Here is a 24,415-nt window from a genome sequence, read left to right as displayed (position 1 = left end):
TGAGAGCCGACCAGTTGCCAACCGCTTTGCATGATAGGAGTTGTGAAGGAAAGGCATTATTGAACGTGCAAGCCGTAAGCATCTCCTAAACAACACTGTGAAAGTGGTTTGCCTTTTGAGCGTGAATGGAGCGAGGGTGTAAAAAGCACCAAGGAAATGTAGTAACAGTTGATATAACAGCAATTACTGTGTGCATTTGGTGTTCTACCTCTAGTTTGCAGAATCTTGCTGTGCACTTCATGCTTGATTGAATGGCAGCTATTCATTTGAAGCATGAATAGTTGAGTATACAGAGTTGGACAGTGCCCTTAAAATATTTTATCAATTGTATTACAACAGCTATTGCTTGCAAAATGTTAACGAGCCTGTGAACTATTGGCTGTCGGAGTGTGTTCAGGCACACTTTTGCAAGTTGAGTTGTTTCTCTATTTTTTCCTTCTAACCAGAGCAAAATTTGTTGAACAAGGACTTTATCATGTGCCTTCATTGCAGGAAGGTTGGCAGCATTTTGCGAAGGCATTTGCTTATCTTGACCAGACACTCTTAGTACTTCCAAGCTCTATCCAGGTTAGTATCATTATTGTAATTTATTCGAGCATTTGCAACCCTGTATTGATTTGTTTTACACGAAGATACCTTTTTGTTCTATATCCTGAAATCACAATCTGGACTCCTGTGAAAAGCGAGGTCTTGCAGAGGTACTCTGTCGATCGGCAACTGGATTGAGTTCTGTCGATGTTGCTAATCAGTAAGCATTCTTGTTTCTGCATCTATCCAATTTCTGCCCTTTTTCTTGATGACCTAGATTGGTCCCTCTTGTCTCCCTGCAGGTTTCTCAGGGATCTACTTTCTCCTCTGACATTAAAAATTCTTGAATTATCACATACAAAAGACTTAAGCACTTGTGCTCAAAAACCAGATGCCATTCTTCTGGTAAGATCTCCTGAATTGATAGAACAGCTTAAACTCCTCTGTAGCTTTGCTTCGCAAGTACATGTATAAACTTGAGGTTTTTGCAGGTAACAAATTTATTGGAAAGGTTGCGTGGTGCTGCCCGTGCTACAATGCCTAGAACTCAGAAAGCTATGTTTGAAATTGGTGTAGCTGTTATGGAACCCCTTCTTATTTTTTTAGAGTGTTACAAGAATCAGGTACTCTCCAGCAGATTCTCCTAAAACAAACAAATGATTCTGAACTTTTATTCCAGCCTCATCCTCTCACATCTTTCTGTACAATTTGCAGTCGATGGTAGTTTATGTTCTGCTAAAGTTCGTTGTCGATTGGGTAGATGGACAAGTTGCTTTCTTAGAGGCTAAAGAAACGGCAACAGTATTTAGCTTTTCTTTGCGGCTTCTTCAGACTTATTCTGTGCATAATGTAGGGAAGGTATGATCACAAATCTCTGGTGTTCTTTCTTGCTTTTCCTGCTTATTCTCTTTCTCGCTTTATCACAATGTGTAAGTGTTTGTGTGCATTTTATGAACTTTGTGCAGCTCCCTTTTTTTTGGCCAATGTATCTTTTTTGCATTAATATACCTGGAACTGAGTGTGTAAGTCTAACCCTGCACACAATAGGTGCCCTTGTTTTGTCTACTCCCAACTTGAATACACTGCCTTAGATATCCAAGTGAGATTTGGCAAATATGCCGGTAAAGTGCATATTGGAGGGTGGTTCTGATGTATTTAAGGTGCCTTATGTTTTAGAATCAGCATTGTTTCAAAGGTACACATCGTCAAAATTGCCAGCAACTTCTGTGAGCTGTAGGGATCAAGCAATAGAAGAAGAAGAGAATGTAAACATCATAGGAAACTATCCCAGGAGAAGTCTCTTATTTTCAGAAACCAGCCAAGAGGAGGCTCCTCAAATGGAAAGTCAAGACCGGTGGTTGACCGGTTCTCAGTAACAGACACATGCACCTAAGAATATTTACACTTCTGTAACCAAAGTGCATGTCTTTTTTATCCTTTGAATAGCATCCGCTTTGATAGGGCTTGGTCTTCTACCAGATGGACCACTTCTGTAATGAAAGTGCATGTCTCTTTAATCCTTTGAATAGCATCCGATAGGGCTTGGTCTTCTACCAGATGGACCACATAAGTTTCCCACAATTAAAACTTCTCCTACCCCAAACATAGACTTTTGGCCTATGTACGCAAAAAGAACTTTGCAACATTGTAATGCCGCATGTTTCAAGGATACTAGAGTTTATACATATGTATAGAATAGAAGGATCATTTTCTTGCTGCAGAAAAAGATATGTAATCATACATTGTGTTACATTCTGTGCTGGAGTTTAGACAGTTCATTTACAGCTGACGCATTACAACAATATCACATTCCATATTGCTATATTTGGACATTTAACATTCATTTACATCCCCCTCCCCCCTCTCCCCCCCCTTTTCTGCCCCCCTGTCCAACTATTTCTTTTTCATGTTGAATAAAATGAGGACAGTGAGCTGCATGAGCTCTTGAGGCCTGTAGCTGCCAGAGTACCGGTACATACAGAGGATTTGTGGTTGGGAAGAGGTTATCAGCTGGTTTTTGCGTATGTTGGAGTGAATTAATGATGTGTTCTTGCCTCATTGTTGAGACGCTAGCATAAAGGTATCAATTCTGCAGGTTGTGTCTGAAGCACTATTTCTCTAAGACCTGTTTGGATGTTGCAGATTTCTGTTAATACTTCTAGAGCTTTACAAACTGAAAGTCAGGTAGAAAAGTACAAGGATTTGCGGGCCTTGTTACAGCTATTAACAAACTTAAGCTCAAAAGACTTGGTAAAGCCTTTTCTCCATCATTTATGACAAGTGATTTATCACAAGATCAAAAAACAAAGTGATTCATGAGTAGTGCTGTATTTCACCTGAGTTGCAGATTGACTTTGCTTCAGACAATAGTACTGATGAGGAGAATCCTGATATTGCTCAGGTAAGCAATTCTTGCTCGATATGACCATGCAGGCTGCTGGTGTCTCTTCTGTGAGCAGAGAGTTATGTATGTGTGGTAACCTTTAGTTTATCTGCAGGTTATTTACTTAGGGCTGCACATCATAATACCCCTTATATCAGTTGACCTGCTCAAATACCCAAAGCTATGTAGGCAGGTTTGCTTCTGGGTTTGCTTCTGACATCATGACGCTTAACTCTCTTTATCATTAGAGTTCCAGAAAGATGAAAGAAACAGTATTGCTCACGTTATTGAATATTGCGCACTAAACATGGGTCCATTTGCAGTATTTTACCCTTCTTGCTCATATGCTTGAAGTTTATCCGGAGAAAATAGCAAAGTTGTCGAAAGAGGGATTTGGTCAAGTTGTTGGTGCCCTCCAATTCGGACTGCGTCATCAGGTATTGAGAACAGTCTACTCTGCTACACAACTCGTTGAGTCCAACTACTTTTCTACGATCAGTTTTTGAATCTGTAAATAGCTGTAAACTTTATTGATACTTTCTCTGCATTCCTGGTATCTTATTGAAATTTTTTTCTGTGTGACAGGATATTGAGGTGGTAAACATGTCTTTGACAGCATTGAATGCCATTGCATTCTATCATTACCAATCTATGTGTAAAGGTGAAGAAGGATTGGGTCAGCATGCTCTTGAAGGACATGACAGCACTGGTGCTGTACATGAAGGTGTCTTAGATCAGTTTCTCCGTTCGCTTCTGCAATATCTTCTTTTTGAGAACTACAGGTGCTCTCTCTCTCTCTCTCTCTCTCTCTCTCTCTCTCTCTCTCAAATAAGCCTCACATCCACATTATAATATGTACAATGGACTTGCTATCTTGGTTTATTGGACAGCTTCTAAGTATCTTCATCTTCATATTGTTTAAAATATGTATGGATCTCTCCCCGGAATCCCCCCCCCCCCCCCCCCCCCCCCTTCCCCTCCCCCCCTTCTCTCATTGCTCTACACATTTTACTGGGCACCTTTTGTATTAGCTGGCACATCCACACAGTCCCAGCTTGTAGTAGTTGTATTTTTTGTTTCAGTTCTTTTTGATTCCGGACATGGTATCAGATTCACTATGTTGTAACAGCTTGGTCTCATAGGTCATTTTGGCCTTTTTGAAAACGTTAATATTTTATTTCATTTCATTTCATTTCATTTCATTTCTCGCTAAACTTTTTGGTTTAGCTTGGGCTTTCTCTTTACCTGGGAGAATCTTCAAAAGGGAGAGCTCTCATACTACGCTTCCCCTCCTTGGAAGAGAAGAAGGAATTCTTGACAAAGAGGCGTACTCTCAAGAAGACAGGTATTTTCCTCGGCGATGATCTCACTCTCTCACAGCTTGCGCATATGAGAGAGGTAATGCTAGAGATTACGGCGGCAAGGGAGAAAGGAAAGATGGCCTTTTACAGAGATAGTCGGGTGGTGAGAGTAGAGCGGTGCTCTACATGACGGTGTGAGACCTATGGGACCACACTGAAGATAGCTACTTGGAGTTGTAATGGATCTATGAGGTTGGACATTGGTGCCTTTGAGGATAGTTTCAGAGACGGGGACATTGTTTTCTTCTCAGAGACTCATCAGGCCCCTGGATAGCTTATGCCACATGTGGTGGGATACAGATGGGAGACAGCCCACAGGACAGTCGCGAGATCTAAGAATGGGAGTAGAGGTTCAGGAGGAGCAGCAGTGCTATTTAGGGAGTATTTACAGCCACAAGTACATATTGTACGGAGAGATGATCATGCTAGATACATGTGGGTGAGGCTAAGAGTTGACAGAGGCTGATTTCTATACATTGCCATATGTTACTTCCCCCCCCCCCCCCCATTATGTCGGTATATGTTGCATCCAGAGGCCAGTTGCCTTTCTCTATACTAGATTGATGATACATGGGAGTTTTCTAGGGATGTTGATATCCTCCTCCTAGGGGACTTCAATACCCAAACGGGCAACTCTCAGACAGTCTTCTACGGCACTTCAGATGAAATGCTTAGAGAGCTGGATGTGGGTGAGTTGGGGTTTGACAGATGCTCACATGACAAAGAGCGGACAGAGTATGGGAGATACCTCACGGAGATGACGACTACACATGGGTTAGCCATACATAATGGCTTACAACAATTTCCTCAGCAGCCGGTTTCACATGCTTTCCACACAGACATAGGGCCAGTACAGTGGACTATGTTATTGCACAGGCGAGCTTTATTCCTTGTATTCAGGATTTCATAGTGGGAGTCAGATGAGTGGGCGTAGCAGTGGATCATGCACTTTTGACATTGTCTGTTTCATTTCAGTATAGTACAGCCCAGACATCAGGAGGCAGGTCACATACCTGTTATACATTTACACTAGACATGACTCGGTTTATACAGAGGAGATCTATAGCCGTCTATGCACAGCTGGTCTTGGCCTCTCAATGGAGGACTGCACCACTTTACTGTCTGAGACACTGCATGGTGCAACATCAGAGGCATACCCACACACTCAGCCGGGTCGGAGGCGATATTCTGGGAGCATGCCCCAGAATAGTTGGTATGATAAAGAGTGTAGAGAGATGAGAGCCCACCTTCAGAGGGATCTTCTTTTAGGAGTCTTCACTTACAGACAATCTCGGATTGCTTCTCGGCGCCTTGTGTGACGGAAGAAACGAGCTTACTTGGCCTAGATGAAGTGAGACTTGTATCAACTGTTCTTGAGTAGAGACTTAGGAGAGGCATGGCGATTCTTTCATGAGCACTCTCCTCCTCTAGTGATTACGTATCCTAATGTGGGGCCAATATGCCTCATCGTTATATACAGTTCCTGGACAAAACCCCCTTCCAGATCCTACAGAGCCATGCCCACCTACCAGCACCTTCTTTACCATTGAGATGGTAAAGAGAGCCATTGATAGGATGTGGACCAGTAGGGCATATGATGATGGTCTAGTAGCAGAGCACTTCACACATGCTAGAGATATGCTGGTAGAGGTTCTTGCAGTGTTGTTCAATCGTCCCATGTGTGAGGGGTTACCTGAGACTTGGAGGTTGTCTATTATTGTGCCTATCTTCAAAGCAAGTGATCCTAGAGAGCCTTGGAATTACAACACTATTATGGTTGGATACACATTGGCATGGTTGTATGCATCCATTCTTCAACAGCAGTTGAGTAATTGGCCAGAGGGTGAGGGTGTACGAGCAAAGGGACAGGCTGGTTTCAGGAGGGGTTTCTCACTCTTGATCATATTCTGACACTCAGAGCCATCATTGAGGAGGGCAGGGCACATGGGACACGGATTTATTGTAGCTCTGTGGATTTTCGCAAAGCATTTGACATGGTACCAAGAGTTTGATTGATGCGTAGACTGCAGGAGATGGGGGTGCCCATATTGTTGATTTGGGGGATTATGGTTCTATACAGATCAATGATGGGACATGTACGCACTCCGGAGGGGATATCTAATTTAGTACACTCCACCATGAAACAGGGTTGCCCAATGTCTCCTACTGTGTTTGGTATGTATGTTGATGAGGTGTCTGATTTATTGTAGCTCTGTGGATTTTCGCAAAGCATTTGACATGGTACCAAGAGTTTGATTGATGCGTAGACTGCAGGAGATGGGGGTGCCCATATTGTTGATTTGGGGGATTATGGTTCTATACAGATCAATGATGGGACATGTACGCACTCCGGAGGGGATATCTAATTTAGTACACTCCACCATGAAACAGGGTTGCCCAATGTCTCCTACTGTGTTTGGTATGTATGTTGATGAGGTGTCTGATTACATTGACAGAGAGGGTGATAGAGGTTTCCACTGGCAGGGACGTGGCTCCCATTGTTGTTATATGCTGATGATGTTGTGTTGATCTCTGACTCACCAGAGGTATGCAGTGATAGTTGGATGCATTACACAGTTGCAGAGGATAGTGGATTGTCTGTAAACCTTGGTAAAACCAAGGTTATGGTGTTTAACACCACACCACAGTGGATCAGATCAACTCCAACTTTCACATAGGGTCAGGAGATTATAGAGTATACAGATGCATACACTTACCTTGGGGTTGTGTTCATTGGGCCGAGGTTTTGTTTGGGGAGAGCAGCAGAGACTAGACTGATTAGAGCTTTTGCGGCCTTGGGAGGCTTGGAGAGGATGTGTTCCTAGGTTCAATTCGAGGAACCTCGGACAAAGTTATGGCTCTTTGATACTTTAGTAGCCTTAGCTATGTTGTATGGGGTGCAAATATGGGGACCTGTTGTAGGCCGGGATGGTTGGACAGGTATGGAGAGGCCCTTGGTATCTATGATCTCTCGACTGATTAGAGCCAAGGCCTCCGTACCCCACACTATCATTCAAGCAGAGCTAGCTGCCCCTCCTATGGAGATTGAGGCGCTTACCAGATCAGTCTCCTTTGTGCACAGCTTGTGGGATACTACTAGAGACAGATATGCTAGACTGGCCCTTGAGTCTTCCAGACAACTAGCTCTTCAAGGGGACACTTCATGCTGGTATGCATAGATGACATCATGGTTTTAGACGCATGGCTTCACCATGGACATGCTACTCCCTTTCCAGTACTCTCTTCAGGCACCCTCAATGTCTCTTACACGGGTAGATATTACTAGACTCATTCAGAAGGACCTAATCCATCGGATACCAGGAGGACATGGATAGAGCCGCCACAGAAGTTGGGCACGAAGATGGCTTTCTATAGAGAGCATCTTCTCCACCTCACAAGAGATGGGTTTGTGATTCAACCCAGCTACATGGACACACATATGTCTCATGGTTTGCGGTGTGCCATTGGTCAGATATGCACATCCTCACATCAGCTGGAGATTGAGACTAGTAGATTCAGAGGGATACCAACAGACAACAAGATATGCTGCTTATGCCAGCTAGAGAGAGAGACAGAAGTACATTACATATGTCATTGCACAGTGTACTATGAGATACGGGGCCGTTTCCACTACTTATTTAGAAAGGGTTTCGGTCCTTTCTCTAGGGTCATGAGTTATGAGGATAAGAGATGTTTTGGGCTATATCTACTTGAGTTACACAAACATAGAGAAACTTTACTGGGGAGAGATAGAGAGAGACAGTCCCAGAGAGAGATTACGGATTTCTTTTCACTAGATATGGGACAACCAGAGGAGCAGCCATCATCGCAGAGCTCGGCCCACACTCATTTGACCATTACCGGCACTCTCATTTACCGAGCATGGAGATTGAGACAGCCACGATTGAGGAGAGGGGCTACACAACATCGACGAAGACTACAGCAGAGGATTCGAGCCATACTCTCTCGACAACCAAAGTGCATATGAGGATGGATTCTAGTAGTAGTATCTTTGTTCTAGTTCATTTGTACCCAGACATGGTATTAGATTCACCATTTTGTAATAGATTGGTCTCATAGGTCATTTTGGCCTTTTGAAGACGTTCATATAACATTTCATTTCATTTCTCTCTCTCTCTCTCTCTCTCTCTCTCTCTCTCTCTCTCTCTCTCTCTCTCTCATATTATACGTTTCCCTACACTGGAAGCTAGGAAGGAATTTCTGAAGAAGAGACCAACACTCAAGAAAATTGGGATATGTTTGGGTGATGACTTCACTCTAACACAGGTAGCGCACATGCAAGAGTCGATGCCAGAGATCAAGGGGGCGAGGGAGAAAGGGAAAATTGCTTTCTACATAGTGGTGTTGGAAAAACGCACCACATGATGGTGCGAGACCTATGGGACCAACCTTAAATTGGCAGCTTGGAATTGTAACAGATCAATGAAGCTAGATATAGGCGCATTTGAGGATAGCTTTAAGGGAAGAGGATTGTATCAGCTTGGTCTCATAGGTCATTTTGGCCTTATGAAGACGTTTAATATAACATTTAATTTCATTTTCATCTCTCTCTCTATATATATATATAATATGTGTGTGTGTGTGTGTGTGAGAGAGAGAGAGATCAGACCTTCCTATGTGGACACTCATTTATCCCATGGGATACGATGTGCTATTGATCAGATGTACACATCATCACATCATTTAGAGATTGAGACTGGCAGATTTAGGAGAGTACCAACAATATAGAGCCAGAGATAGAGTTACATCATGTATGTCATTGTCCGGTATACTAGGAGATATGAGGCCGCTTTCATTGTCTATTCAGAGAGGGCTTTGGACTACTGGCTAGAGTCATGAGATATCAGGATCAGAGATGCCACCACAACATCGACAGAGGCTCCATTAGAGGATCAGGACTATTCTAGCATGACATGGGAGATGTCCAGTACGACTGTTTACAGAGGCGGACATTGACGATGCTCTTCAACGACCAATGCAATACATTCTCAGACAACGCCCAATGCCAGGCATCCTCGGACTGTAATGATGATGATGATCATTTTAGGTTTTACTTTACTTCATTTTTATTTTGTACCCAGACATTGTATTAGATCCACCAAGATTGTATCAGTTTGGTCTCATAGGTCATTTTGGCCTCATGGAGAAGTTCAATAGAGCATTTCATTTCAATTCATTTTCTTTCTCCAACATTATATGGAATGTAGATATGGGGCCCTAGCATAAGGTGCATGTATGATGATTATTGATCGATGGAGAAGCCTTCAGTCTCCATGATATCTAGGATGATTAAGTGCAAGGCATCATTGCCACTTGAGATCATTATAGCTGAACTAGGGGTTGCACCGATTGTAATGAAGGCTCTCACCAAATTAGTATATGAGAGCTCTTTCTCCAGCTCTTGAATCCTCCTTACAATTGGCTGGCAACGGTGACAGCTCATGCTGGCATTTGGAAATGTCATCTTTGTTTCAGCTTTATGGCTTTAGCATAGACAAGCTTCCCCCTCTCAGTACTCTCTAGATGGACCATCTCTGACTCTGAGCCACTTAGAGATTACCAAGATCATCAGGCAAGATCTCACTCAATTGGATACCAAGGTGATATGGCTTGCACCTTCAAAGGAGTTAGGGACAAAGATAGCCTTCTATGGAGAGCACTTTCTTCATACTATGGAGGGTGATTATCGTGAGACCGAGATATCTTTCACATGGTTTGAGAAGTACAATCTGTCAAATACGCACCTCGTCACATCAGCTAGAGATAGAGGCGCATTACAGCCGTTGCACTGCTTATTATGAGAGTGGAGGATGATTTCATTGTCTCTCTACTTTCTCGCATCATGGACTATGCAGAGTAGAGATGCTTGGGGCTCTTTCTTCAAGAGATACGTCAGTTTAGAGACACTGTGGAGGAGCAAGAAGTCAACACACAAAGTGGCACCCTAGAGATAGGGATTTATTCACCAACACCACTTAGGATGGTGCTGAGTGGCAGTGCCGTATACCCTCTCGACAAGGTATAGCTTGGTTGTTCAAGATGCTTGAGGCCTCGGAGATCTATGTATAGGCGGCATGCACACATGAGGATACATGGTATCATTGCTCGAGACCGAGTGAGACCTCCTTGGCTTTTTGCCATGAGGGAGATTGATGCTTATGCTGTAGCGGTGTATGTGAGAGTTCATGGGACGACTCATCATTCTTTTTTGTGCCCCCCCCCCTTCAGTGTATCCTCCTCATTTTCATACCCCCATTCTACAATTTGTAGCATGAGATTGTATGCTAGTTGCCTACTAGCTTCATTAGTGAGATTGTTTTAGGATCTAGGATGTTTCCTTTTATGCTTTATCTCAGATGATTGTATCACATGTGATGTGGTTGTAACTTTTGGTCTCCAACGTCATTTTGGCCTTTTGAAGACGTTGATATAACATTTCATCTCTCTCTGTAGTATCTAGTTCTCTTGTACCCAGACATGGTATTAGATTCACCATTTTGTAACAGATTGGTCTCATAGGTCATTTTGGCCTTTTGAAGACGTTAATATAACATTTCATTTCATTTCTCTCTCTCTCTCTCTCTCTCTCTCTCTCTCTCTCTCTCTCTCTCTCTCTCTCTTTGTAGCAGGTCGCGAACCCTAACGCGTCTCAGGCCACGAACCCTAACGCCTCACGCTGTCCTCCCCTGCGCGAGGGGCAGCCCTGGGGGAGGGCGTCTGAACCCAGCCCTGCCCTACACAACACAACCCAGCCCTGCTCCGAATCAGGCCTTCTACAGTGCACCATGGTGCAGGCATTCACCTGCTTCGCAACCCGCCCGGGCCCGCTCACACACTGAGACTCTCAACACACGATTTTACCCTCTACAGAGCCCGCTTCTCATTCTTCTCTTTGCGAGCTGCAACAACGTGACACCAATGCTTACAGTGAGCGGCTCTGACGACTCCGATTTGAAAAACCACAAGCACATCGCCCCACGGCTTGCTCACACAGTGAGCGTCTCTGACGACTTCGATTTGAAAAACCACAAGCACATTGCCCCACTGGTTACAGAGAGCCGAATTTCTAGGGTTTTTACATTGTCCACACAACACTTAAAGATTTACCCACCGAGTCATGTCTTCCTTCAACACGTCGACCCCTAGCACACGCAAAAGTTTTCTTGCTGTGGCAGCTGCACCCAGGAAGGATCCCGTCGCTCGCCAAGACGCGAGGATCACAGCCCTCGAGGCTCAGATCCAAGCACTTGTTTAAGAGAATGATGCACTCAAACAACGCTTGAATAAGCTCGAGGATGCGGCAAAGAAAAAAAAACACGAAGTCGAAGCTTCTCTCAATGAGACTGTCAAGGCGGTTCAACAAGAAGCAAATGCGGCAGCACATAAGAAGATTGACATCGAAATCCAAGTAGCCTTACAAGAATGCCGGCTACAAGATTCCCTTGCCCTCAACATTAGAATTGGAGGACTCTCTTCACCTTGGTGCATTGAGGAGGACACCCTCGAAGAAGCCATCACCAAGCTTAATGACACTCTTCAACCAATCAACATCGAGCCCGACACTGTCTCCTAGATCAATGACACGCATAGGCATATACCACTTGGCCAATGTATCCTCACTTTCAAAAACAAAGAAGAACGGACAAGGCTGCTACGCCAATCCTACCGTCTCAAGGGGACAAAGCTCTGGATTGCCGAGGAATTGACTACAAACCAACTCAAGCTTAAAGCAAGCGAGCTCAAAAAGGTGCATGACGCACGTAAACAAGGTAAATGGGCAGTCTACCGCGGCGGTAAAGCCATCATTCAGGAGTTTCGAACTCCCAAGCCAACTCCCCCTCCACCTGACCCCCCTTAGGGTTTTGCTCTTGATCTTATCCTTTTTTTTCCTTCCCCCTTAATGGACCCTCGGTCCCTTACTAATATGTATCCAACGCCTTCTCTTCAAAAGAACATATGTAATGTTTTGTTTTGGTCCCATAGGTCATATCTGACCTCCGTTGACGATAATTCATCTCTCTCTCTCTCTCTCTCTCTCTCTCTCTCTCTCTCTCTCTCTCTCTCTCTCTCTCTCTCGCGCGCGCGCGCGCCCCTCACAGCCCTGCCCCCTCACCCCCCCCTTCAGCCGTGCCCCCTCGCGTCAACCTCAGCCCTGCCCCTCCCCACCCCCCCCCCCCCCCCCCCCCCCCCCCCCCCCCCCCCCCCCCCGTGCCCCTCTCAGCCTTGCCCCTCGCGCCACCCTTAGCCCCTGCTGCCTACCCACGTGCTCCCTCAGCCCACCTTGTCAGTGCAGCTCTCAGGTGGGCAGAACCTGCAGAAGAAATTCAGGAATTTAGGCAGAATTTTCAGAGCTTGAGTAATCTCAGAGGGGCAGGAGATTTCCAGATCTTCAGATTTTTAGAAATTCAGGAGTGCAGAAATTTCAAGATTTTTAGTACTTCCAGTAATTTCAGAAGTGCAGAAATTTTCAGAAAATGTAGATGGGTGTGGCATAAGCATAAGCATGTATGTGTGATGTGGGAGTGCAATACACATGTATACATAATGTGGAAACAAGTGTCTACATAGTGTGGTCTTCTCTATCCTTTTCTCTCTCTCTCTCTCTCATCGCAAACTCCCCTCTCGTTTTTTGCGGCGACCAAGTATGCGGAAACAAAATGACAAGCTCGACCCTTTAGAGGATGCAGTTCAAAAATGCAAAGAAGAAATGACAGAAACAATTAACAAGATCAACCGCAACTTATTGGGCACAATAAAAATGCTCGACGAACGCTCGGTTAGACTACTAATTCTCCCTCTTTTCAGAGATTTGGAAGAGCGACTTAGAGAGGTTACACCTGAGCAATACTTGGGTTTTCCAATAGGAAGAGGGGGAGGAAAACTATTACTGCGCCGGCTCTCTCCCCTACAAATTTCCGGATGCGTATTGGCCCAAGAAAGCAAGATAGCCACACTGGGAGATCGGGTGACGGCCCAAGACGAAGAGATTGCGTCACTCAAGAGGGAGCTCGTAGAGGCACGATCACGAAATACACTTGAAGAGGGAAAATTGCAACCTTCAGTAATAGAAGAGCTAAACACGATCAAAGAGCAAGTGCGAGCCATTAAAGAGGGGGAAGAGCAACACAAAGAAATGACGACCTCTTGGGTGGACGTTATTACAAAGACTCAGCAGAAGGCAGATGAGGCCGACAAGTGGATTGAGGTTGCCAAGAAAGGGAAAAGCAAGGAAACAACTGCGACCACACCCACCATCATTAACTTGACACTTGAAGAGGAGCAAAGAAGGCGTGTGCGCTCTCTACATGTGAGGATTTGCGGTCTCAAAGACAAAGATAATGTGGACGAAGAGGTAAAAGAACTCATGGCTTTGATGGGGATTCATGAGCCGATGCACTCAAGAGCTTGGAGAGTGGGCAACAAGAAAAATGGGAGCAAGGGGGAAACCTCGAAAGAAAGAGCACTCATCTTTCGTTTTCCCTCTAAGGGAACGAAGGACTTTTTGAAGAAGAGACCAACTCTTAAGAAAAACGGGCATCTTCCTCGGGGATGACCTTACCCTATCACAGATAGCTCATATGCAACTCATATGCAGGAGGTAATGCCAGAGATTAGAGCAGCAAGGGAAAAAGGTAAGATTGCTTTTTACCGAGATAGAAGAGTGGTGATATTGGAGCCACGCTCCACATGACGGTGTGAGACCTATGGGACTACACTCAAAGTTGCTACCTGGAATTGTAATGGATCTATGCATCTAGATGTGGGTGCTTTTGAGAAAATTTTTGTGGGAGAGATATCATCCTCTACTCTGAGACACATCAGGTCCCTGGGCAGTCTATGCCTCACATTAGTGGATACAGATGGGAGACCGCATGTAGACAAGAGACACGATCAGAGCACAGAGGGTGGGGCTCAGGTGGAGTGGCAGTGTTATTCAGGGAGGAGTTGCAGCCATTGATACACATAGCTCACAGGGATGAGCAAGCTAGGTACATGTGGGTGAGATTGAGAGCAGAAACAGGCAGATATCTTTACATTGCTATTTGCTACTTTCCCTCGAGTACGTCAGTGTATGCACCACCTAGAGGACAGTCCCCCTTTTCCATTTTGGATGATGACATCTAGGAGTTCTCTAGAGATGGTGACATCATCATTCTAGGGGATTTCAATGCTAGGACTACTCATCATCAGATTTTTTATGATACTTCAGAAGAGATGCCGAGAGAGTTGGATGTTGCAGAGACATGCCTATCTAGACTATCACAAGATGGGGAGCATACTGAGTATGGACGACACTTGATAGACATGGGGACTGCACATGGATTGGTCATCTTGAATGGCCTACAGAGATTTCCCGTTGCGTGAGGTTTTACATGCTTTCCACACAGACATGGAGCTAGCACAGTGGATTATGTCATGGCACTGCCGAGTCTCATCTCTAGTATCCAGGACCTCACAGTTGGACCCAGACCTATTGGTGTGGCAGTGGACCATGCTCTTGTGTCGCTGACCATCTCTTTCGAGTTTAGTGTAGCACACAGGCCACAGGCAGTAGCTCCTACTCGCTACACCTTCACACGGGAGACGGACTTTGTATACAGAGATGGGATCTATAGACGCTTCTGTACAGAAGAGCCAGGGCGACCTTTGGAGGAGCTTACTAGTATACTGATGCAGACGTTACATGATGCAGCAGCAGAGACATACCCACACACACAGCCTGAGCAGAGACGTCGTTCTGGGAGTATGCCCCAGAACAACTGGTATGAAGAGGAATGCCGAGAGACCAAAGCTAGACTTCAGAGAGAGGTGCTTTTGGGGGACATCACTCACAGATTGACTTCCGACGCCTAGTGCGGCGGAAGAAGAGGGCATTTTTGTCTCCCCTAGAGCAGGATCTATACCAAGCTATTCTTGAGTCAGGACTCACGTGAGGCATGGCGGCTCTTTTATGAACTCCCCTCCCCCTGCCATTACCTCCACAGAGGCTTGGGGCTAGTACGCGTCATCTCTGTACACAATTCCTGGACAGCCTTCCTTTCCTGACCCCCCCGATCCATGCCCCCATTACATGTGCTTTTTTCACCGCTGAGATGGTGGGGAAGGCCATTGAGAGGATGAGGACTGGGAGAGCATATGATCATGATAGCTTAGTGGCTGAGCACTTTATGCATGCCAGAGATCTACTAATAGAGCTCCTAGCAGTTATGTTTAACCGTGCCATGTGTCAGGGCTTGCCTGGTACTTGGAGCCTATCTACTATTGTACCTATCTTCAAGTCAAGAGACCCTATGGAGCCTGGGAATTATCGCACTATCATGATCGGACACACATTGGCACGGTTGTACGCATCCATTCTAGATGGGAGTACCCACAGAGCTCATTTGGGGGGTCATGACACTGTACAGATTAGTAGTGGGGCATGTACGCACCTCAGAGGGCCTATCTACAGCGGTTCATTCCACTATTGGGGTGAAGCAGGGTTGCCCGCTCTCTCCTACTTTGTTTGGTATGTATGTGGATGAGGTTTTTGACTACATTGAGAGAGATGGTGATAGAGGTGCAGAACTGGCAGGAACATGGATCCTACTATTGTTATATGCTGATGATATTGTGTTGATCTCCGACTCTCCAGAGGGGATGCAACGTCACTTGGATGATTTGCATAGCTTTGCCCATGAAAGTGGCTTGTCTGTCAACCTTGGTAAAACCAAGGTCATGGTACAGGAGGTCAGGAGGTCAGCGCCCGCATTCACATACGGCCAGGAGACAGTGGAGTATATAGATGCTTACACCTACCTTGGAGTGGTTTTTAGTGGACCAGATTCTCATTGAGAAGAGCAGCAGAGACTAGATTGACCAGAGCCCACGCAGCATTGGGTAGATTGGAGAGGATGTGTTCACATGTTCAGTTTCAGGAGCCTCGGACGAAGCTCTGGCTCTTTGACACCCTAGTGGCTTCTGCATTGCTCTATGGAGCTGAGATTTGGGGACATTCATTGGACCATCATGGGAGGATAGGTCGCATTGATGGATGGGGGGACATGGAGAAGCCACTAGTCTCTATGATCTCACGGCTCATTAGAGCCAAGGCTTCAGTACCACGTGCCATTATACGAGCAGAGCTAGTTGCCCCCCCGCTAGTGATTGAAGCGCTCACCAGATCTGTCTCCTTCATACACCGCATTTGGGAACTTCCCGAAACAGATATGCCCGCCTTGCACTTGAGTCCTCTCGACAGTTAACCATGCAGGGAGATACAACATGCTGGTATGGGGAGATGACATCATGGTTTCAGGCGCATGGGTTCAACATAGACACACTGCCCCCCATCCAGTACTCACTGGATGCACCCTCTCTGACTCTCACATAGTTCGAGATCACCAGGCTCATCCGGCAGGACCTGACTCAGCTAGACATCAGGAGGATATGAATACAGCTAGCACAGGAGCTGGGCACGAAGATGGCTTTCTACAGAGAGCATCTTCTCCAGCTTACGGAGGACGGTTTTGTGACGAGACCTAGATACATGGACACCCACTTGTCTCATGGGATACGGTGTGCTATTGGCCAGCTATGCACATCTTCACACCAACTGCGGATCGAGACTGGGAGATACAACAGAGTACTAGTAGAGGCTAGGACATGCCTCCTATGTGACCTGGAGCCTGAGACAAAGTTACACTACACATGCCACTGCCCCGTCTACTACGAGATACGCGGCCGCTTCCACTTCTTGTTCAGAGAGGGCTTCGGACCACTCTCCAGAGTCATGCAGTACGAGGATCAGAGATGCTTGGGTCTGTTTTTGCTCGAGCTACGCAGACACAGAGAGAGCCTGATGAGAGGAGAGGCCAGCCAGTCTCAGACACGGATCACAGACTTCTTTAGAGCAGACACTGGACACCCGGAGGAGCTACTACCACAGGAGAGCTCGCCACCTCACACCGGAGGCACACTGATCGACCGAGCGACCGAGCTAGGGAGATCCAGACGCCCACGACTGCGGAGGACTACATAGCATCGACGGAGGTTGCATCAGAGGATTCGGATCACTCTGGCCCAACATGCACGACGCCCGGTCAGGCTATTGACCACGGAGGAGATTGATGAGATCCGCCAGCGACCGATGCTGGATCTTTTGTGATTTGTGATTTAGCTATCCCACCTAGCTGGATCTTTTGTGATCTGTGCTTTAGCTATCCCACCTATCTGCTTAGATCACACCTAGCCATTTCAGATTCCATAGCATTTTATTCTGTATTTTTGTTACTGACTTTGTATCAGATCCACCACATTGTAACTTTCTGGTCTCATAGGTCATTCTGGCCTTCTGAAGACATTAATATAACATTTCATTTCATTTCTCTCTCTCTCTCTCTCTCTCTCTCTCTCTCTCTCTCTCTCTCTCTCTCTCTCTCTAAGGTCCCTTGGGATAGTTTCCTACGACGTTAAAACTCTCCTTCTGTGATCTAGCTATCCCAGCGCTGTTTTAGCTGCTTAGTCCACACCCAGCAGTCTAGGATTCCATAGTATTTTATTTTGTCATTTTGGCATTTTGTCATCTTGTTACTTTGACCTTGTATCAGATCCACCACATTGTAACTTTCTGGTCTCATAGGTCACTTTGGCCTTTTGAAGACGTTAATATAACATTTCATTTCATTTCATCTGTGTGTGTGTGCGCGCGTGCGCACGCGCGCTATTTTGGCATGCTATTTGAATGCATTGTCTTGTGGGGATGGTCATGGGTACGGTTTGCTTGAAATGTGAAATGAAACAATACGAATCTAATAGTAACAAGATTTAGTAGATCAAGACATCCGTGAAAAGATCAGGGCGGTGTGGATGTGATTGCTAAATAGGTTACAATTTATCTGTGATCCTTGATAGAAATGTGATTTGATCAGTGACTAATGTCTTTGTAGAAGTGCTCGATTTATAGAGTCTGGTGCATGGGTACATAGAGTCAGTGTCTACTACTGAAGAAAGTTTCTATCCTTTGGCTATTTTGCAAGCGTAATTGAGGGCGATTACAATTCTTTGAGGAGGGGGCAATGTCACAAGTTGGTGACATAGCATGCCCAACTTGAAGGACTAGCTCAGAGGTTACGCGGTTAGAGTTTAAAAACTCTAACCGAGAAGATTTGAACCCTGAAGATGTGGCCGAGAGGCCTATGGGGTTAGTGTTTTAAAAACCTAATCCCTTGCAACTGAAGAACTTACGGAGCACGTCCAAGAAGCCTAAACCCTAAAAGTCATAAGCTTGAAGGTTGGCCCAGAAATACATGATTTGCACTGACTATGACACATGGCATGCTATACAAATTTGGCAGTTTTACGCATGCTTTTAATAGCAAATGCTTTTGGGTGCAAGAGCTTTGGGTCAGGCACTTTTGGGGCTCTGCTTTTGTGCATCTCTTGTACATTTATAAGTGCCCAAAGGGCCATTGCTCAACCAGCATCTAGACGCAGAGTCTTGGAGAGAGTTGACCATTTCCATGCTTATATAACCGTCCTGTTATTAGCACAGGTGAGCGTGTTTTCTCAATGATTGATGTTTGCCTTTCAGTCTAGAGAGAACCAATGGTGAGAAATGGAAATACATGTTCGATTCACCTTGGTACCATCTCAATATTTAAAAGATATGAATTTGGTAGATCATTCTCAACTCCAAGTGGTGCTTCTCTATGAGTCCATCGAGACAAATGGTCCGCCCTCTGATGCATAGTCCCTTTTTGACTACTACAATATGAAATCAAACTCTAGCAATATAACAAACCATCAAATAATCCATCATGTGCTGCATGGTTTGTTCACTTAATACAATAGTTCTTGATGATTGAAAAATAATAGAAATTTGTTTGTGAGAAGGTAGTATACCAGGGATTGGAGTCATTGACTCCCATTATTAGCTACATTTTGGAGGGTGAGTTTCCACGAGACTTCGCTAAGGCTCAGAAGAGGAGACTCATGAAAAAGGCAAGCGCGTATCTCTTCCTAGAAGGATCCCTCTATCAAAGAGGGAAGGATCAAGTGTGCAGAAGAGTACCAACTATCAAGGAGATTCCAACCATTCTAAAAGGTTTGCATGAAGAGGCATGTGGTGGTCATTTTGCCCAAGATTTAACTATGAAGAAGATTTTGCTTGCGGGGTATGTTTGGCCAAGTCTGCATGTGGATGTTCAACAGTAATAAAGAAATACCGAAAGGGGCGCCAGCCTTGGCCCTTGGGGCCAATGCATTTGGAAATTGGGCTTGTACCTAATATTTATGGCATGAAATGCAAAAGTTCAATGAATTGTGCAGAGCATATAGAAAAATAAACAGCTTGAAAGTCCTAGTCTTCTTTGACTAGTGAGCTATTGAGAATTTCATCCATCCCGACTTCCTAAAGCAGATGGACTTCGATTATGATTCACAGGTGGCGAATGTCACCAGCGTGTGACTACTATCTATCCTTTTTGTTGATTTCTTTCTTATTATCTATTTACTTTCACTTTTTGGAAACACCCCTCGGGAAATCTAACTGCCCTGCATTGCATAGCTAGTGTGGAACTGTACAGAGGGAGTCCAGGCCTGAGGGCAAGAGAGCACTAAGGTTGGACAAGGACTATGGTTAGCCAAGTGGGGTCATTGACTAGCCAAAGTGGAATCCTTTGCTACAGAGGCTACATTTCAGTTCTGGATGTGGCCGCAGTGTACAAAGAGGGTCGGATGACCTAGAAAGATATAATGGCAGCATCTCCTAAAATTTAGGGAACTGCTATTTTGGGACCTGAAAATGTCTTCGCGTCATTACGTGCAGTTTGACATGGGGATCATTTTGTTACTCTGTGGCCAAGTCAACAGAGGCTGCAGGTGAGATATTTTTAGACCCGAGGGTCTAAAGCGGGAAAATGCACAAATGAGTGACACTTGGCACTCTGAGGCCAGTTTACTACTTATAGAGAAGGCAAAAACGTGATTTATAGCTGGGAGGCTCATTTTGCAAGTCTCTGTCACAGGTTAAGAGCTATGGAGTGCTTGCTTTCCCTCTTATGCACAGTGCGGTGCCAGGAGTGATGCCCTGCACGCTACGCACTGCCCTCTCTCTCCCCTTTGGCAGTATGTTATGCCCCTCTAGTGGGCTCTTCATTTGACCAATGTACAGTTGTGTGGGTTCATGCGCGATTGCCGAGGCAAGAGCCTCTTGCACAGGTACTGGATTAGCTAGCGGCTAATCCCCCCGCAGGTACAGGTGAATTCGGAGAGGTTTCACGCCAGAAATCTCGTCCGATTCAAAGGGCAAGTAGCCCTACAGGTGCGGGAGCTCGAGGACTTGCTAGGGATGCGACCGGCACGCGAAACGGAGCCCGAAACAGTGAATTACAGCCTGCTGTGTATTTTTGCAGGTTTAGGGTTTTGGCCCTAAACGGACCCTAATACCCCCAGGAGGTTCGGGGACGCAAGGGGACCGCTGTACAGGCGATCTGGCGCATTTTCAGGGCTGAAAACAGAGAATTCAGCGTGCTGCAGATTCTCGCCAGGTTTTGCAAAGTGCCCGTATGCGTCGGGAAAGTCAGTCAATGCGTGGGAATACTGACCGTGAAGGGTTCTAGTACAGTTATGCTGCCGAAATCGGGCTGGAACAGTGGAAATTCAGCCGAGTTTGTGCGGGGCAGCTTGTAGGAACCACAGCGTTTATTCCCTCTTTTGAACAATAAAGAAATACCGAAAGGGGCGCCTAAGTTAGGGGCCAATCTGGTGTCCGTCTACTCATACAGGTGCAATCTAGCAGCCTGTATCCCTCTCCCCTTTGTTGTGTCTTGAAAGTACAGGTAAAATAGACGACTAATAATGGGTGAAAGCTAAATCAAGGTTTAAAGTAAAGTCTACCGCCCTTTTTGGATTGAACAGGCCGGTTTCAGCGAACTTAGGCCCAACTAGCCATGGAGCAAACTCAGAAAGTGGTACCCCTCATTGGGGCTCTTCGAGTAACTATCCAAGGCTACCATGGAAAAGCAGATTTTTCATAACATGAAGTTGGGCAATTATGACGCTCTCTTCGGAATGCCTGGGCACGACAAGGATGATGCGACACTTCAGAGATGGAACCATACCATCACTCTGATCTAGAAGGACAAGCCAGTCGTCCTTAAAGTTCAACTGTCCAAACTAAACCCCGAATGAATATTCTAATTGCTTTGTATTTAGATACTTTTTGAACTTTGTTTGAAACACTGTTTGGAAATGATTTGTTTTGAACTTGTCTTGGTGCCGATTTGAGAATTGCTTGACTCTTGTTTGGATACCGATTTCAATGATTGGTGATTTATCCGAGGAGGAGTATTGAAGACAATTGATGCTTGAGAATGCTTGCACATACTCATGGCCCGGACCCGTGTGGTTCTTTGCGGGGAGAGAATTGCATGTTTGAAAAAGTGTTGTTTTTACTCGTGGCCCAGACTTGGATGGTTATTTATGGGGGGAGTATTGAAGCCTAAGTAGTGGTTACTCTTAGCACCTCCAAGCGACGCATGCTGCGGTTTGGGGAGCGTTTGGTTGTAAAAGGCCTCTATATCTCATGGCCCGGACCTCTTTAGGGTATTTGCATGAGGAGTGATGGAGTCGTTGAACAGCTCATGGCCCGAACCAGGATGGTAATCAACAACTATATATTTTTGTGTCTTGGAACATGCATATGTAACCATTTGTGTTGCATTGTGATGTGCCATCCATTGAATATTCCTAATTGAGGGAGATTGCATGGGTATGTAATTTTAGTGCATCAATACACCTGTTAAAGATGAGCGCGGTCTAATTTTGCTACGCCAGAATACCAAAAGCTCTGATCTGGAATGACAAAATTGAATGACCATATTTTTGAGCTATCTTGAGTTGTTTTGCAGTAATATTGTAATCACGCACGATTGCTCTTCTTTCAAGAAGGGGGGATGTCACAAACTGCTGATGTGTCTAGGCACTGAGACTCGTCGGATGAGGGTTTCCCAGAGCTAACCCTAGCCAACTTGCAGATCCCGGCGAAGGGGCTTCAACCCTAGCAGCACCAGCAAAAGAAGAATTTCCTTCCTACTTACAGAAACTCGCCGAGTGGCCCAAGCAATTTTAAAAATTCTCCCAACTTATGGCACGCCGTCCGATGGGGCCTAAGCCAATAAAATAAAGCAAGCATATACATACACACACACACACACACACACTTTATGCCTTGCGTAAAGGAGGATAACGTGGTTGTTGTACGAACACTCTGCAAATCACGTTGACATGTTGACGTAGCACTTCATGGACTGCCACGAATAGCGCTGGCTGCTAACGTGGCAGATATACCTGAATTTGCGTTGGCTGCTTTTGAAGAATTGATGCTCATGGACCAGATGCTTTTGAGTTGTATGTTTTTCAGGTATTGCTTTTGGATGAGCCTAGGGCCTTTAAATACGAAGGGTGGGCTCTCTCTTTGGCATTCTTGCGGGAGTGGATGCAAAGGAGAGCCATCTACCTTGTACTGAGTTGAAGCAATATAAAGAAATACCGAAAGGGGCGCATCATTGTGCGAGTGCTCTCTTGGGGTGGAACTCGGCCACTCCGCATCTCTTGTGTCATGCATCTCTTTTCTCACTGTCTTGAACTGTTAAAAGAGGACAAGATCTCCTTTGAACTACTAGATTGCTTTCTATGCTTTCTAGAATTTTTCTTATATCTACTTTTCCCTTTTTTTGCGTCCTCCGTCCACTTTTCAGCTTTATCAACCTTCTCTTGTGTTTTGAATAGGTGCTCCGCCCATGAAGAGGGCCTTTTGCTCTTCCTCTTCTCGTAGAGTTTTCATCTGCTCCTTAATGCTTTCGAGCTCCTTGATCATTGAGGGTTGATTTTCTGCCTCCTTTGCAGGGGTATTTTTGCAAGCTACAAGGTCTCCCTTAAGTGCTTCAATCAGTGTCTTTTGCTCTTCCTCTTCTCGTAGAGTTTTCATCTGCTCCTTAATGCTTTCGAGCTCCTTGTTCATTGAGGGTTGATTTTCTGCCTCCTTTGCAGGGGTATTTTTGCAAGCTGCAAGGTTCCCTTAAGTGTTTCAATCAGTGTATCCTTTTCATTCATGCGTTCTTCCATTTTTTTATTTCCAAGATTCAAACATAGCAAGTGTATCCTCTAATCTTTTATGCATCATACATTGTATTACATTCACTTCTGCCCTCACAATCGTCTACATTGGGGCCTTCAATGATGTGTACATCTCGTCACGCTTACTAAGCATCTCTTTGTCCAACTCTTTCCTCATGTCCGTACATAGCTTTTTTGTAAGTCTCTGCATTTGCATACATCTCTTTTTCAATGTCACCTCTCAAAAGGCTTAGCTCCGCTTTGATCATCACCTATACCTTCTCTCTCTCTCTCTCTCTCTCTCTCTCTCTCTCTCTCTCTCTCTCTCTCTCACACACACACACACACACACACACACACACATAGGTGCACCTACTCACAGATTCACCACCTTATACAGCAATGAGCTAGTAGAGCCAGCATCAGATGCGCTTCTACCCCTTATTCTGTGCAATCCAAGTCTATATCAGGTATTCTTTGGTTAACTATTGTTGTCCTTGTTATTTTGCAAGTAAAAAACACACTTTTAATTGGAAAGATTGTGCTACACCTTACAGAGGCTTGCACGTGATTTGCTGGAAGGCCAACATAATGTCATGCTTCAGGGCAGATTAGCCGCAGCCTTTCACATGCTTATGACAGGTAACCAAGTGACATCATCTCTTGACCGGACAAACCGTCGAAGGTTCCGAGAAAATCTCCACTTGTTTCTTGCCGAGGTTCGGGGATTCCTCTGCTTCCGATGACAGAGAGGTATCGATGCAGGCATAGCTTTCTGTATATCAATTTTGTAGTGTAAGGTCTATTCGTTCATTATATAAATGTAAATTTTGTCGCGACCGATGGTAACACAACTAGATGGTATAGTTTTCCATTTCCTCGATACAATTCACAACAGAAAAGCTGATTTCTTCATACAAGGCGTAGAAGGGTGCTGAGAAAAGTTTCTTTGGATATATCAGAAATGGTTCTTGTGTATAATTGGCTCAACTTCAATCACAGAGTAATTTCAATTTATTGTGCA

The 24,415-nt window shown here is 45.1% G+C and overlaps 1 protein-coding gene across 5 annotated transcripts in view; it reads left to right on the top strand.

Moving 5' to 3' along the window:
* Nucleotides 1-24,415, top strand: part of LOC147442343 (exportin-4 protein) — a 155,687-nt gene extending 131,272 nt beyond the window's left edge. For 2 of the 5 annotated variants that reach the window (XM_086528548.1, XM_086528547.1), the window contains 12 exons: nt 493-567; nt 684-748; nt 831-933; nt 1,020-1,151; nt 1,243-1,386; nt 2,671-2,778; nt 2,876-2,929; nt 3,027-3,104; nt 3,235-3,348; nt 3,497-3,693; nt 23,792-23,861; nt 23,949-24,415. In XM_086528548.1, coding sequence (XP_086384674.1) covers nt 493-567; nt 684-748; nt 831-933; nt 1,020-1,151; nt 1,243-1,386; nt 2,671-2,778; nt 2,876-2,929; nt 3,027-3,104; nt 3,235-3,348; nt 3,497-3,693; nt 23,792-23,861; nt 23,949-24,137 — 1,329 coding nt within the window. In that variant the 3' untranslated portion in view covers nt 24,138-24,415. Of the gene's footprint in view, nt 1-492; nt 568-683; nt 749-830; nt 934-1,019; nt 1,152-1,242; nt 1,387-2,670; nt 2,779-2,875; nt 2,930-3,026; nt 3,105-3,234; nt 3,349-3,496; nt 3,694-23,064; nt 23,205-23,325; nt 23,755-23,791; nt 23,862-23,948 lie in introns of those variants that run through there. The other 3 variants (XM_086528550.1, XM_086528551.1, XM_086528552.1) reach the window with 3 other exon arrangements.

Source organism: Adiantum capillus-veneris, chromosome 14 (assembly GCF_014529385.1).
Source record: "Adiantum capillus-veneris isolate H3 chromosome 14, ASM1452938v2, whole genome shotgun sequence".
Classification (NCBI taxonomy): domain Eukaryota; kingdom Viridiplantae; phylum Streptophyta; class Polypodiopsida; order Polypodiales; family Pteridaceae; genus Adiantum; species Adiantum capillus-veneris.
The sequence above is the reverse complement of the archived record's forward strand: the minus strand, read 5'-3'. Positions and strand labels throughout refer to the sequence as shown.